This window comes from Chrysoperla carnea, chromosome 5 (genome assembly GCF_905475395.1).
Source record: "Chrysoperla carnea chromosome 5, inChrCarn1.1, whole genome shotgun sequence".
In the NCBI taxonomy this organism is placed as follows: Eukaryota; Metazoa; Arthropoda; class Insecta; order Neuroptera; family Chrysopidae; genus Chrysoperla; species Chrysoperla carnea.
This window is the reverse complement of record NC_058341.1, coordinates 11,843,005-11,859,687: the sequence shown is the minus strand read 5'-3', so window position 1 is coordinate 11,859,687 and position 16,683 is coordinate 11,843,005. Positions and strand designations below refer to the sequence as shown.

Below are 16,683 nucleotides of genomic sequence, written 5' to 3'. Positions count from 1 at the left end.
ACATGGGCTATATATAATAACTTACCTTTACTAAATAATTAATTAATTGATAATTTTGTTCTGAAAAAAATAGGATAGGAAATTTAAAAAATAAAACTAAATTTAAAATATATAACGATTTTTATTTATTTATAACAATATAATAATGATAATAATAATAATAATAAAAATAATAATAAAGGGTGTCCCAAGATTTACGTCTGATTCGAACTTCTTGCGTTAATTTTGGAACACTTCTATATAAAACACAATATATACTTTCTTATAAATACTATTAATTATATATTTACCTTAATACTTACCTTTACTAAATAATTAATTAATTGATAATTTTGTTCTGAAAAAAAATAGGATAGGAAATTTAAAAAATAAAACAAAATTTAAAATAAATAACGATTTTTATTTATTTATAACAATATAATAATGATAATAATAATAAAGGGTGTCCCAAGATTTACGTCTGATTCGAACTTCTTGCGTTAATTTTGGAACACTTCTTTATTGAGATATGAAGATAGCGAATACTAGCCTGTAAGTGGATGCGATATGCGAAGCAAGGGAGAAGACCTCCAGTAAGTTCTCCCGTGTCCTTGTATAATAACATATACTTATATAATTATGAAAGGACACAGGGGAACTCGCTGACAGTCTTCTCTCTCATTCATCATATCGCATCCAGTTAAAGACTATCAGATCCATCGCGTTCTCTAAGTATAATTAATATTCTATGAACTAAATAGGTAAGGCAGAAGAGGTTAATTATTATTTATTATGATGTTACAAGTTATTTTTGGCTTTCTTTCTTTGATATTATATTTTTAAAACATTTTTAATTATTTGTTATTAAGTTAGCCCCCCATAATATTGATTTCTCCTTTATTCAATATATTTTAAGGAGTTGTTAATTGTTCGTTTATTATTAGTAATTGTTGGATTATATATGGAGAGCTAACTTAATGACAAATAATTGTTTAATAAATAACAAATAATCAACGATCGAACAAATTATTTTAATGATCAAAGAATGAAGAACAAACGACAGACAATGGATTAAAAAAGATTTATAATTAATGAACTCGAAAAAAATTTTGTGGGGGGCTAAATTACCTTAGCTCAGCCAACAACTAGGTACAAAGTATATGATTGCGATACCACGCTTTGTTTCTATTTTTTATATGTATTCTTTCCTACCAATAATATTTTTAATAATCATTCAACTGTTATACTCGAGGTCATTGATAAAATGGTAAACATTTATTAACTGGAGCTAAAAAATGTAAATTGTTAATCACGATAAGCGAATTCAGCTCGTGTCTAATTGTTTGATCCATGACGCGTTGCAAATACTTTTTAAATGTTGAATGAAAATCATTGCCTAAATTAATTTCAACCCAAAATTCTCAACCCGTTTTAACATAAGATCGTGTAAATTTGTAGAGAATTTTATACGTATAGGCAAAGATTAGCAAGAAATTATCAAAAACTTATAATGCGTTGTGGGTAAAATAAGACAATTTTTTCTGTATTCGTTCATTGCGAATAACATGTGCATCCTAGCATTTATTCTGTACGCACATTGTTTAGAATTGTTTAAAACACAGTTAGTTAATATCTATGATCGGCATTTTGTTTTTATTAATATTATTAAAATGGGAACGAACCACCTTTTCAATCTTAATAAAGTTGTTACAATTTTTATAATCTATGACTCGCAGCTTGATACACGTTATACACAAACAGGTACACAGCCATAGTAATTCTGGCCATGAAACCTAGAATATTTAACGCAAAATAACGATAATTTATCAAAATTGTAGCTGGTTTACTGAGAGCCCCAATTGATAGGTCCTAACTCCGGTTTTTTTGACATTGAAAAATGTAATTACAACTTTTCCTAATAATTACCCCCCATCCAAGGAAGTACTTATTAAATTTATACTTCAGAGTTTCCTTTTTCCGAACTTGGAGATAGAGGGGAGTATGAAGTGAAAAATTCGTCTTTAGGCATGGGTTTCTTAAGTTTCAAAATGTTTCAAAGTGGGTGGCAAAAATGTTAATAACACAATTTTCTAAAAAAATGTAGAGCCTACCCGGACAACGCCAGACAATACGGTAAATTCTGTGTATTTAAAACAATTTAATTCGATCAAAAATGATTTAAAAGAAATGCATATGGTTATTGCAAATTTAAGTAAAGAAGATTAAATTAACAACAAAACAGGCTAAAGGCTATCCCATAAACCAATTGACCTTAATAAATAAATCACCAAATCATTTAATTTTAATTTTGTGATATAAATTAATGGTTTAATAATTAAAAAATATATTGCATATTATTCAATATTAACAATATTAAATAATAAATTTATTAATAGAAGAGGAACAAAATTATATTTCCTTAAAAATGTCTACGTGCATCCTTCCAAATAATATTTGTTTACAAAAATTAAGGTCAGGGCGAATTAAAAGTTATATTTATAAAAAAAAAATAAAAACATAGTGGTGTCTACGTGCCACAATTGACATCACCTATAAATATGCTTTCCATAGTACAAGTTGGACCCTCCAAATTAAAACCAATTAAGGATTGTTAAAACTATTTATAGCATTATCAATTTTACATATATTTATTTATAACAAATATTATTAAATAATATTTTGAAAATTATTACTTTTATTTACAGAAAAAGATGCCCTAATTGATAATTACTTTTTTTGTATATTTTATAAGAAATTCTTACCATCAAGAAGTCTGTTGTTTGTTTGTACAGTCGAGTACAAAAAATATGATAACAAGTTGACTGAACCATTGTTTCATAAGTAGTATTTCAAATTTTATAAGGATCCGAATAAAAAAAGAAGAGTACAATACAAAATACAAAGTGCGTAAAGGATAAACAGTATACTTAAGTCTGGGCGATAGACCTGTTTGTTGCATTTGTTGGCGTCTCCCACCACTTGCATATAAAGAACAAAACTTATTGTACTTGTTTATAAACATTTCTGTTTCCAAAAATTTATTGTTGATTTTCTCCGGTTAACGATAGGAACAAACAAAAAAATATTCTATTGTTGCTGCGAAGAAAAATTTTTTCTTTTGATTTCCCAAAGAAAAAGTGTGTGATTTTTAATTGCATTTAAATAGTGAGAATTATAAAGTGATATATATTTTTGTGATATTTTTTTTCAAAAATGGCTTTTTCATTATTAAGGCGATTTAGTTGCCGATTATATTCTGCTAGTGAATTTAATTTAAATCATATTCGAAATAAGGTAATTTAAAAAAATAATAATTAATTAATTTTTTTTCTAGATAAAAAACCATAAAAATTCATTAAAATTATCAAAAAATATTTTTAATAAAATTTTTTAAAGATTTTATTTCGGCCTTGACCGAATTACAAATTTTGGTTTACGCATTATATCAAAAAAGTGCGTGTGTTATAAAAATTAATATACTCAACGCACTTATCTAAAATGTGAAAGTCCGTTTCAATCTATAATTTACACGTCGTCAATTATTCTCTAATAAATTAAAAATTTAGTACAGATAAATCTAAGTTCCATATTTTGAAAAGAAAAATTCGAGGTGGAAGATAAGATTGTTTTTGTTAATAATTATTCATAAATCAACCCCCACTGTAAATTTATTTTTAGAAGTATTTCCACTTTCACTGATGGAGGCAATAATTTAAATAAAATAATAAAACCATTGACCTCAAGTATTTGTTAAAACATTTTATAAATTGAACTAGGTTTTATGTTTTTTCCATAATGCGTTTAAACAACGCCCTAAATAGCCAAATGTTAAATGTAAAAATAACAGTTATCTGCCAGCGTCTCTGCAATTTCAACTTCAAAAACAAAGGATACCATATTACAATCTTTACTTTCCACTTATCTCCCCTTTTGTTCAAAATTTTTATTTGGTGATAAATATATCATTCTATAGATGAAAGAATTTTGAAAATCGCTTAAGTGCCTTTTTTACCACCTAAGAAGTTAAATTTCAAAAAATCCGTTCTTAATGAGCGTCTACATCGCGAAATGAGTAACTGTGATAAATTTCAAGACAATCGGGTGTTTAGTTTTAGAGATCTCATGATTAGCCAGTCAGTGATATTGCGCTTATAAAAATTTTACTCGGAACAGTTGTCGTGAGTAACAAACACATTGAATTGGACAATAATGAATAAACACAAAAAAATATAAATCTTAAATCAACCCTCACTTAAAATCTGATAAAAAACCATACATCTACATTCTACCTTAAACATTTGTAAACACGAGCAGGTAGATTAGGATAGATCAGGTATGAAACCGACCAAGTTGTCTTAAATTAAGTTACTTTGAACAACTTAGGTTGACTACGAAAGAATCATAAAAACACGAGAAAGGGAATAATTTTCTTTTTGAATCTAAATGAGCAGATTAAAAACTATTAATAAGTAATCAAAAATGAATATCCTGTGGAAATGACGTATTTCTACAGTAAACGTAAAATATGGAACGGTTAAAAATAAAATTGGAGCTTCCACTTTTTGGGAAATAGTGTGTCAATTTTTTTACAAAAAATTTTTGCTACTTTAACGTTTACGCCAAAATTTATGAAAATTTTTATCCTTTGATTCATGAATGACGTTAAATAATTATACCCATTTAAGCATATTTAGGTGTAATACGCAGGTCAGTCTTTCTTTGTATGAATTCGTAGACTTTTTTGAATTACCAAATATTTTCCCCATAGGATCATTTTCATTTCCGGGTAATTTTTCACAGAAAAATTATTATTTTTACTGTATTATTATTTATATAAATCGATAGATCATTGCCCTTTATGACCTGATTTACTGTTCTTTGATAAAATGCTTGCATAAAAACAATTGATTAATAGTACGAACAATTTAATTACAGCAAACATGGAACTTCAATTTAAAATGCGAAGGAAAATATTGTAAAATTGAATGGTATAATCAAAGATCAAAAATACCAGTAAAATTCGAACAAAAACCGTTAGCAATTATGTATGTAAATATGTTGTCGTTACGAGAATATGGAACAAAACGTGATAGACCAGAGAAAAAAATCGACTATAATTCCGATAGTGATTCAGACGATGAAAGTCATCACCATCACCATAAACGACACCACCACCATCATCATAAAAGAGGTGAATCTAGCTTTTGGCGACGAAAAATGCGTACAATTCATCGAATTTTGGATGTAAATAAAGATGGTGTGATTTCATACGATGATTTTAAATTAATGGCTGATCGTTTTGTTGAACTTGGCCATCTGTCACCAGAATGTGAAGTTGAATTTTATAAAACAATTCAAGCATTGTGGGAAGAACAATGGGGTGAAATAAATCCTTATAATTTAGTTACTGTCGAACAATATTTAGAAGATATGTATCATGTGGTGAATGATGAAGATAGGCGAAATAGAGTTCATTTGTTTTTGCCATACTTGTTTAAGGTAAGTTCATAGTTTTAAGAGATCCCTGGTGGAAATATTTATTTCTGAAAAAGTCTTCAAAGCTCTAAATAAGACTTTCCAAAAGTCTCTTTTTCATACATATCTTTATTGAAAGGAGCACAGAAAAATTGAGATAAAATTATGTTGAAGTCTTTTGTATATTATATCATTGAATTTGTCCATTCTTTACTTTGGTGTCTTTTGAATAAATATGTCTTCAAAAATTTATCTACTTTATTTTCATGAACTTCTCCACTCAGTTTTCGTGCTATGACATTCTTAAGTTCAGCCCTTTGAAGAGACGTGTGAAGTATTTAACACGTCAAAGTATTTACTTTTAATTCGGCTGTAAAAATAAATAATTTGAATTTCCATTCTTGAGAAAATGACTATTTTGATTTGAGAACTATTATAAAATAAATATTAAAATTATTTTATTTGTTCTAGGCTGTGGATAAAGATCAATCAGGAAAAATTTCCGTTGAAGAATTTAAATTATTTTTCCAATGTTTAGGATTAAGTCCCGAATCAGCAGTTGCAACATTTTCAATAATTGATAAGAATACTGATGGTTTTCTAAGTCTTGATGAATTTGTTTTACTTGGTCGTGAATTTTTAATAAGTGAAGATGAAACTAAAGTCAGTCAAATGTTTTGGGGACCATTAATTGAAAAATAATATTTTTTATGATCTCCATTCCGTTATTATTAAAAATAAACGATTTTCCAAATGACAAATTCATATTACAAACAATACTTAGTCTATATTAGACTTCATTTTATTAATAATAATAAATTTTAATCATATATTTTTTTATACAATATTACTCAGATAACGTGTTATTGTTTATATTTTATAAATTCCAAATAACGACGATATGTATTCATCTTGTACAGTAAACAATAATAATAAAAAAAGATATTTTCAAGAACAAAGTGTATTTTTATTTATTAGGAACGGTTAATTTGTAAACTTGTTTCTCATTTCTGATTGGATGCATTCTAAATATATATCGCCCAATACTCCATAGGAAGATCAATTTATCGAATCGATTTCTGGCATCAGCCTTGAAACTATTTGTATTCTTGGCCCAATTCATTTAGGATGATCCTAAAAATACAAGAAAACAATTGATTTGATGAATAAATGAGTGGTTCTAGATATATGGCTACAAATATCTCCAAATTTTAGGGATTTATACATGTTTTTTAATGATACCATTGAAAATATTCGCTTATTCGCCAGTTGAGTTTGATTTTTGTATACGATATACTTACTTCAATTAACTCTTCCATTTTAATACAATGACAAAACTTTATTGAATAATAATAAAAAATTACAAAGTTATTTAAAAAAATTATTACATAATGATAACATTATAAAAATACAATATGTTAAATTAATTAAGTAATTAATGTAATCCAAGATCTTGTTTACAAATTAATATATCCTTGGTCATTTCAGCAATTTGTTTCGTCCTAAAACATCAATTCAAATTGAATTACAGATATTCAAAATTATTTTTAAGGAATTTCTATCGGAGCTATTTCTCTGAATAGCAGTTGTATACGCGCAGAGTAAATCTAGCAACGCACACTCTCACATATTGAGACAATTAATGCTTCTACAATTTTTCTTATCACTTTATGTCGTTAAAAACTACCTTTTTGCAATATTTCGTTCAAAATTACTTTTCTAATGTCGTTAGAAATACCTTAAGATTTACACTTAAATGTATTCTTATTAAAAATTATCCTTAATCATGCTTACGTCATTTCTAAAGTTGATTTAATGGTATTTGTTTGAATTTTTCCTAAATGTTTTGAATTAGTAGATTGTTGATTTCGCCATTCTCGAATCTAAAAGGTACGGAAAAAATTTTATTTTGGATAAAAAACAATGAACCTATATTTAAAAATTACCTTCTCAGCTTGATATTTTTGTTTATTACGAATTTGATCGAACATTTTCATAAAGAATTTCAATTTTTCCAAATCTTGTTTTAATTGTTTTGCTAATTCTTTTTCAGCTTTCGTTTGTATGGGTTGTTTTTGATTAACTAATCGTAACAAATCTTCAGAACTACAGAAAAAATTCAAATAAGTGATTTGTTATTAATGCCAAAAACAAAAAATTTACCGTTTCGTTAATAATTCTTGTTTATCCTTAATATCTTCATATTTCTCAGCTAATTTTTCAGCAAATGCTTGTGTTTTTTCTTTCTCCTGTTCCAAACGACTTAATTCACCTTCTTGATACTTGCGTAACATTTGTAAAGCTTTAACACGTTTTTCAATTTCTTCTCGTACACGTTCCAATTTTTTAAAATGCTCTTCGCGAAATGTTTGTGTTGCACGAACTAAAAGTTCTAAATTTTCTTTCGGTTCAGAAATACTTTTTTCAGCTAATTTCAAAATTGGTTGAGTTAAAGTTGGTTTCAAAAATGTTTTAATGTATTCATCAAATGGTTGTTTTAAAATCTAAAAATTAAATTTTTTAATTAATTTTGGCTTATAACTTTGATTTATTAGAATTGAAAAAGATTTGTCTTTTTATTTTACCACTTTCCGTATAAAGTGGAAAGTCTAATAAGGCTTTGCGACTAATTTTAAATCTTAATTTGCTTTCTCTGTTAAATGTCAATTTTGAAATCACTCTTGGAAATCTCTCCCAATGCTACTTGCTAGACCTTCCAAAGGTCGTGAATTTTTCAGTTTTTAAAGATTCTGACAAAGACTAAGTTCTTAAAATATAGGCATACCTTTTTAGTTGGTGAAATAATTGTATCACCATTAACATTAGTATCCTCCGACTGCACCAATGGTAAAAGTACACTCACGAGCGGTAATGATAAAAATTGACCCGAACCAAGGAGGGCAATCAATGTTCCTGGATTGTACAACATTGCAATACCCAAAACGGGATTAATATCTGTGGCGCCAACTGTATGCGTGCAAAGGATATATTCGGCTGTACTTGATTCTAACATTGATGGCATATCGTTATCAAAATTATCTGCAAAGAAAGAATATTTAGTTAAAAAATGTCTGAAAAATTCTTATTACGTAATTACCATTTGGTACGTTGCATAATTGATCTAATTCTCCAATTAGAGGTACGGTAATTGTATGAATTCCAGTATCATGTGTACAAAAATATCGCATTTTATTGACTTCATCGTGATGGAAAAATATTGGACATGTATGACCCAAATCGACATCGTTTAATGATAAACCCAATTCTAATTCGATACATTCAAATACATACAAAGATTTATCCGGTAAACGGGATTCTTCTGATTTCCATTCCTGCAAAAATTTTTAATTAAAATATGAAAAAAATAGATAAATTTAGTATTTGACTGAAGAAATATTATTTGTAGAATTTATTTGAGTTAGTTAACCCAAGACCTGAATTTGTAAAGACGTACAACCACTTATACTACGGAACACTAATTGTGTTTACTAAAATCATTTTTGTACCAAAAAAACTTCATAGCTCTTACCGTTACAATATCATCATTTTCAGTCAAAATAACCGCATGGTAAATAGTTCCGGTGCATGTGGATATTGCAAGAATTGGTGGATTCGATTGTAAACAAATGATCGCACATGCATCTACGCCATAATTATCATCGGCAGCTGGATGCATACGTAATGGTCCACATAAGATCGTATCATCAAGTCTGAAATAAATACACGGTATTAGTGTTCAGTCATATTAGATTCCTTCACAAGAAATAGTTACCTATCGTTGGAAAATTCCGTGGTAATTGTATAAATATCTCCATTACCACGTAAAATATAAATTGGCCATTCCAAATATCCAACTGTTTTATTTGGCAACGTGTATTTTGTATTGTTTTTTGGTATTTTTGGTGGACCAAAATCAAAATCAACACCTGTTTCACCTAATGCCACTAATATTGGTACTTTTGATGTACCCATAGTTCCAGCGGGTTTTTTACCAACAGTCCAAACACGTTCATTTACTGGACCATTATTTTCCATTTTGTAAGTTCTGAATCAGAAAAAAATAATGTGTAAAAAAATCTTATTTTATTGGAAAATTCAAATGATATATTAAAGTTTGTGTACCTTATTAGGTTTTCTGAAGTAAGTACCAATAAATGGTTGTCGGATGGTGATCCGGGATGCCATTTAACTTGTTTACATTCCACGAATTTCGAGCAAGAAAACAAACGTTCATCCAAAAAATAGTTTCTGTAACAAATTAGAAACAAATTAAATATGAAAGTTAATAATAGCAGCCAAGTAATAGTTAAAAAGTTGTTAGGAATAAAACCAATAGTATTTTCGAAATTTTATTTTTGTATCATAATTGAAATAAAATTTATACTCTTCGCTAAAGATAATGAATAATGCAAGATTGGTGGATCCCAATTTGGGGCCTAGTTCTTGAAGAAAGAGTATGACTATTTCTAATAAATTCTTGGAAAAAAATTAATGTAGGTGATTTTAATATATCTAGTTAAATGAATTAGAATCCTGTGAAGTTGATATCTCGAGGACCATAATTCAAAACAAATTTTAGCAAGGGGCATACGACGCCCGTTTCAACATATTTTTTAATAGGAAATAAGAACAAAACTGCTGTACAATTTCCAAACATAAAAAATGCATTTAACGCTAGTATCAAACAGCAATGAATTTTGATCATAAATTTAATGACGCAATCAAATACTTTTTTTAAAATAATATCCATGTAATCAAAGAAAGAGGTTTTTAATTAATGTGTGGGAAAATGGGTGAATGGGAAATGGAGGCAAATATTCAAACAAACATTAATTTTCAAAAATTTATCTATATAGGTGCTATATTTTGTTTTAATGATGAGTGTAATTTTATGATGCTATACCCATAAACAAAAAAAAATCATTTATATGCGTAAATAGTACACTTCAATTAGATTTATAACCACTCACATTATATGATTTGGTCGCAAATAATTTATTTGTTAATATGTATTCAAAAAGATTGAATCAATTTCTAATTATATTTGTGGCTAAAAGTTCCAATATTTTCTCCATAAACGTTTTAAGTTAAACAATTTATCATACAAGAGGTGCGTAGACTTGACGAGTTTCTTAGATGAAGTAGTTTTTTCTGAAGTTTATACTCTAGCAATTCAATATTTTGAATATCGACTTGGATTATCTCAAAGAAGTGAATAAGAACTTCGTGATTCGTTTGTACATCATTTATTCACATTTGCCTATCCAAAATTATGTTGTCAAACGAATGACATCTGCGTTTTATGAAAATTTGAAACTAGGGGGCTCATAATTTTTAATTATATCCCTAAACATAGGAAAAGTCCGACTTTAGAAGAGGGTCTTCTACTCAGAAGGAACCAATATGCCTGCTTTTGATTGGCTGACACGTTGTAATTACACATTCGTATAATACATTTGTATAATATTCTCTCACTCTCTGGGACTCTTACAAAAATAAGGTGCCTGCTTTTGATTGGCTGACATGTTGTTATTATATATTTGTATAATACACTCTCACTCTCGGGTACCCCTGGTGAAATGATGCCCTGCTTCTCGCCCCTGAGTGAGACTCATTCCGCGCGGTTACACTTCGTTCCTTCTTTTTCTTTGTCCATGATTAAACCATAACTTTCAATTAGACAGATTCAATTTTTATAAAAATTAACTTTTAGGGGTGCTATTTTCACGGGTCCTGAGACTGCAAAGAGTTTTAAAAGAATATGCACATTGAGAAATACTTTATTTCAATTTTGTATTCGAATAAGATCGAATTTTTTTTAACAAGAGTGTAAAATTAACCAATGTTTTAGAACCCAGTTTCATAATATTGATATATGTTAAGGGTTGAAGGAGTGCGTTTATTATCAGCTCTCAAAATTGATATGTGGGTGAATTTGTTATGTGTGGTTGATTTGTTAATATTAGCAAACAAACACATAAAAAAAAAACTGTTATATATTGCAATTTTATAATGTGTCCTCGTTTTGATGTTTGCCGGATTCTGTATGTATTTTTAGTGTAAATGAAAAAAAAAAATTGTATATATTTTTTTTCGGGGGGTGAAAAATGGCCACCCCCCTACTCTCTACCTATTCGATATCAACAACAAACAAACAGTTACCCCCTTCTACACTCTCTGATGTTGATAACCACCAAAGTATTAATATTTATTATTTAATGTAAACAGATCATTTTTTTTGCAATGTATCACCATTAAATATCAGAGTTTGGTTTGTGCTTTTTGTGTGTATAATATTTTGTCATCATCAACTGAAATGGACTCTTGGGGTCATCACCTCTATTGGGGTTCGAATATTATTTCCATATATAGTTTGATTTTAAAATTTATTAATTCGTTAAATTTTTTGAGACTAAGAGACGGTATAAGGTCTATCTGATAACCAGATTGGATATAGTTTTTATGAAATTTTATTGATTTTTAAACACTTCTATCATAGTTTGTCTATCGAAAAGTGTTCATGCCTATTTTTAATTAAATTAATTTTAATCAATTTTTTCCATGGACGGTTTTATTTTCAGGCAAGAAATAATTAAATTACCTTTCTCCTGATACCAATTCGATTGGTTAGTTTCGATTGATCGGTGTAGATCTACTCATATCATATGAACAGGTAAGTCAATATAGGTAAGAACATCGATCTTCTTTACCACTTCTCTATCTTATACTCTTTGGTTCAAACCAACTTTAAAGGAAGCTTTCATGAAAAGTTGATGAAAAAAGTCTCCTACTCAACTGCTCGTACAATAGCATGTGTGTTAATTTGTTCCTCCTTATAAAAATGAAATATAAGGATTAACGAATCGTCCTGTTTATAAATTCCATATTTTAAATAGGTAATAACGATACACCCATCATATAATGTATTATTTGTAAATAACCAGTCAGTATTTTGTTCCCATAACTAAAATTCATGAAATATTCGACACAATTTTTTTTGCGGTTTATACATTTTTTCCTCTATGTGTATATAGGTAAGCGGTGTGTATTAGACCGTCAGATGATGACTCATCAAGATTTCCTATTATTCTGATTCTTCCTCAGATGTGTATCCAAAACCTCGGAGATGTTCTACATTTTTCGAAACAATCACGATTTGGCAACAACCACGAGGGTGACAATGAAGTCAAGCTACGTAATTTTCTTGATATATTTTTTTTGGTAGAATGAAAATAATTTGCAGTTTAAGTCGCGGTCTATGGATAATTATTTTCAATCACTGAGTACTTTTATATTGTATGAACGTCATATTCTTACAATGCCCCAGTGTATCAGAAAATACAAAATGTCTTTTAGACTTGATAATAAATAAAACTACGCTCCATCCCAGGGAGAGGTCATAGTAAAGGCTACGACAGGCGACATGGAGGGATGGAGGGGTTCTAAAGAGGTTGAAATTGACCCACTTAGTTTAAGGACGTTCCCTCATTGAATGCATTCTCAAATAGAATCATACCGTGCAATATTCTTTGCTTTAGTCACTATTGAATTTAGTCACTTTGCTTTAGCCACTTTTTTATCCTCTTCGAGGTAGAATTAAGAAAATGAAGCACCTACTTGTATCACTATTTTACGGTCTACACATACACACGTTAGCCTAAAAATAATAATGACCATACATAATATTTGTTTTATATGATGTGATCATGATCTGATGATGTGTTTTTTGCCTTTTTGATAATAAATTTGTGATGTTTGGAGTTTGATACATACCAACATTTTTTTTTCGGTGAAAAACAATTTTTATTATGAAATATTGAATATATTATTTTTATGTCAACATAGCATTAATTTAAATTCATTTTATTAATTACTACATATTTTTATATTAAAACCAGTGAAAAAAAAACAACTAACAAGATTAAATTTTAATATCCTGCATATACCGAGTTAATGGATTGATTAGAACTGCAGTATTTGGGGTGTTAGGCTAAAGATACGTTGTTTTCTCGAGCATAAGACAAAGAAGAAGTAAAGAATGTCCAGAATATAAAGCTCTCGTGGTGTGTATACTCTTATTCCACTCAATGGAGACGGAAAATGGTAATTTCGTTTAGCATAGGGGGACGAAAGTTGACCCTTTTCACTCGGAGGGAAACTTTTCATGAAGTTTCAGCTGGCGAATGGTTAAAATTTTTTAGTGCTCTGTTCTTCAAAAGCATGATTTACGTTTTTGCTCAGACTTTGTTATCGCAATATCTAAGGACTATATTTGCATAAAGTTTTGACTTATTACAAATAATTTCCAATAAAACACGCTGTCTTTATACTTACAATAGCACTTATGCAGGAAATTTGAACTAAAAATGGAGACCGTTGACTTTTCAGTTACATCTCGTTTACAAATAAATTGTGTATTATAATTAGTTAAAATAATTTGTAAAATATAATATACACACGTTTACTATACATTTGTTCTTAAATTAAAATAATTAAATTAAAATTTTCTATTCAGAATACTAAAAAAAATTAATTTTCATGAAATATATTACATATACACAGATATACAAGCGAACCGGATAAAAATGATTACTTATACAAATGTAAAACTAGAGAAATTATATAAAAAAAAATTATGGATCAAGTGTGGATCAAACAATACACAAATGATATGAGAGTTTGTTTTTCTTGGACGGAGAATGGAAGATTTTACAATTTGAAGTTCAAGTGACGAAAATGATTTAATGTAACTTTTCACCTAGTATTTCATTTCTGTGTCAGTTTCTGCTTTTATGTTTTATAATTTTCAATAAATTTTCATATAAATAAGTGATTAGTACAAAAATTACTCTTTTGCAATATTTAATAACAATAAACAATACCTGTCAACCTCTTAAAGAGTCCTGGAAATCTTGGCATGATGATTTTGTAATTTTTTCCATTATTATAAACAAATATGACCATGATAAGATTAGTTTAATTAACCCCCGAAACAAAACAAGGCGTGTTATAAGTTGTGTGTGTCTGTCTGTGAGTAGCATCGTAGCGTCTAAACGGATGAACCGATTTTAATTTTTTTGGTTTCTTTTGAAAGGTGAATTCTTAGCTATGTTTCAAGAGCAAATGTTTAGGGTGACGTACCAAAAAAACTAGAGGAAAGCTTTAAGGAAAAATGTATTTTGATGGAGAGTGTTCTTATATATATGTTTCAAGTGCGAGTTTAGGGTTCCGTATCCGAAAAATTTGCCGGGAGTTTTTTAAATTTTGTAAATTTCACTTGTTTTTGGTATAAAACCCTAAATGAAAGTAGTATTATATACAATAAAAATTGTAAAAATAAAACTAATGACACTTTGATACCTTGAAAATAATATAGCATTTTCTTTTTATACATATTAATATAAAGCGAAATTAAAAATTCTAGTCAGAAATATATATACATATATTACATATAAATTGTATATACATTGTTAGTATATACTACATAATACCTACCTACCATAAGTATAAGAGAAAGACAAGTAATACTACTGGCCGTAATGGATTTAATCTTTACGGGTTAGACATACAACTTCCTGATAGACTAAATATTGCATTAGATCCGAAATCATTGTGGAATTTATCATAGTTAGGAAGAATTTGATCACAAATTTGAAAAATATGACCCAATTTTGGTATAATTCCATACTTGGTTTATCTAAATTGGATATAATTTAGATGTGATAGAGTAAAATAAATTTTTTTGGATTTTTATGACGTCATTAAGTACAAAAATTATGTTTTTTGATAATTTTGATAATAAATTTTTGAGTCAAACTTTTTAGTTTTGATGTAAGTTTTTCGCTATCGTTTACCTTTGAACCTAAATGTCGGGACCACGACCCGACAATTATGGAATCTATCATAGTTAGAAAGAATTTGACCACAAATTTGAAAAGAATTACTCAAATTTAGTAGAATTCCATACTTGGTTTATCAAAATTGGATACAATTTAGATGTGATAGAGCAAAATTAAATTTTGGGGACTTTTATGACGTCATTAAGTACAAAAAAAAACATGTTTTTTTTTATAATTTGACACAATTTTACCCCATTGGGTGCCACTTTTCTGGAGTTTAAATTTTTTTGAAACCCAATAATTTTGATCCTAAGGTTATTAATATATCATAGAATTATTTATTTTATTTTCGGGGTGAAACCAATCACTTTCTATTAGAAAGTGAATAATATATAGAGCTATATATAAATGAATTTTCTACTCTTAATTATAAAAAAGTATAACAAATGACCAATACTTGTCACTGCTTTGTAGAGATGATGGTAGAATAAATGGTTTTACTTGTAACAAAAATTCTCTTTAGTTGAAACAATCTGCTTCAACACTACTAATCAAGCCAGATGGGGACACACTTTTTTTTCAAATATTTTTATAACGTTTTTCTACTAATAATACATATTTTATGTATGAGAGCATAATGCTAGTTACTAGTCAGTACTTACTACTTACTAGTGGTGTTACTTTCTAATTACTACTCATTTTTTTGTTATTTTTCTTTTTGAGTGAATATTTTTATTATATAGTTTATTTTATTTAGTAAAGACATTATATTTAATATAAAACAGTGATTGTCAAAATAGTATTTACACAACATCTTTAAACACTAAGATTAATGTCTTTTGACCAAACTTTAAGGACGCCACCTTTGTGCCTATTAAAAAAAACTATATTTATACCACGAACGAAACTTGCCAAGAATTGATCGTGGATTAATGTCATTTTTTCGATTTAAGAAGTTCGATTTATTCAAGCACTCTTTTATAACTTTTTCTATAACTTGTAGAAAAAATTTCTGGACATACTATTACAAAAAGCAGTCAAGATGCCGAAGTATAATTTTCAAAGAAATTTCGATTATATTTCGCCAAAAACTTGTCGAATGTTGTATTACTACGCCGAAAGTGTTCAACCCTCTCTGGTTTATCGGCATTGATGAGTGACTTTACATATCTCCAAAGAAAATGGGGTTGGATCGCACGGTTTTAGAAGCCAATTAATAGATCCATTACGTGAAATAATAATTAAAAAATTCGTAAATCTATTTATAATAAAATGACAAATAAAATATAAAATTAACTGTCAAATCGGTTATTAAGCGAAAGAGTGATTCCAACTCAAAGATTAATTAACAACGAATATTTTTTTGCATAATTTATTTCATCGAGAAAAA

At 28.3% G+C, this 16,683-nt stretch overlaps 2 protein-coding genes across 2 annotated transcripts in view; one reads left to right on the top strand and one right to left on the bottom strand.

Moving 5' to 3' along the window:
- The first annotated feature begins 3,059 nt into the window (after positions 1-3,059).
- LOC123300739 (sarcoplasmic calcium-binding protein) lies at positions 3,060-6,207 on the top strand. The gene is made up of 3 exons (XM_044883380.1): positions 3,060-3,273; positions 4,915-5,478; positions 5,926-6,207. The coding sequence occupies exons 1-3, from the start codon at positions 3,193-3,195 to the stop codon at positions 6,154-6,156; spliced, it is 876 nt and encodes a 291-aa protein (XP_044739315.1). The 5' UTR covers positions 3,060-3,192; the 3' UTR covers positions 6,157-6,207.
- A 682-nt stretch (positions 6,208-6,889) lies between these two features.
- Positions 6,890-16,683, bottom strand: part of LOC123300516 (nuclear pore complex protein Nup88) — a 162,275-nt gene continuing 152,481 nt past the window's right edge. Inside the window, exons 3-11 of the mRNA XM_044883100.1 lie at positions 9,577-9,702; positions 9,227-9,499; positions 8,984-9,164; positions 8,552-8,786; positions 8,240-8,493; positions 7,618-7,958; positions 7,401-7,560; positions 7,249-7,337; positions 6,890-6,956 (exon numbers count right to left, since the gene is read on the bottom strand). Coding sequence (XP_044739035.1) covers positions 6,890-6,956; positions 7,249-7,337; positions 7,401-7,560; positions 7,618-7,958; positions 8,240-8,493; positions 8,552-8,786; positions 8,984-9,164; positions 9,227-9,499; positions 9,577-9,702 — 1,726 coding nt within the window. The remainder of the gene's footprint in view (positions 6,957-7,248; positions 7,338-7,400; positions 7,561-7,617; positions 7,959-8,239; positions 8,494-8,551; positions 8,787-8,983; positions 9,165-9,226; positions 9,500-9,576; positions 9,703-16,683) is intronic.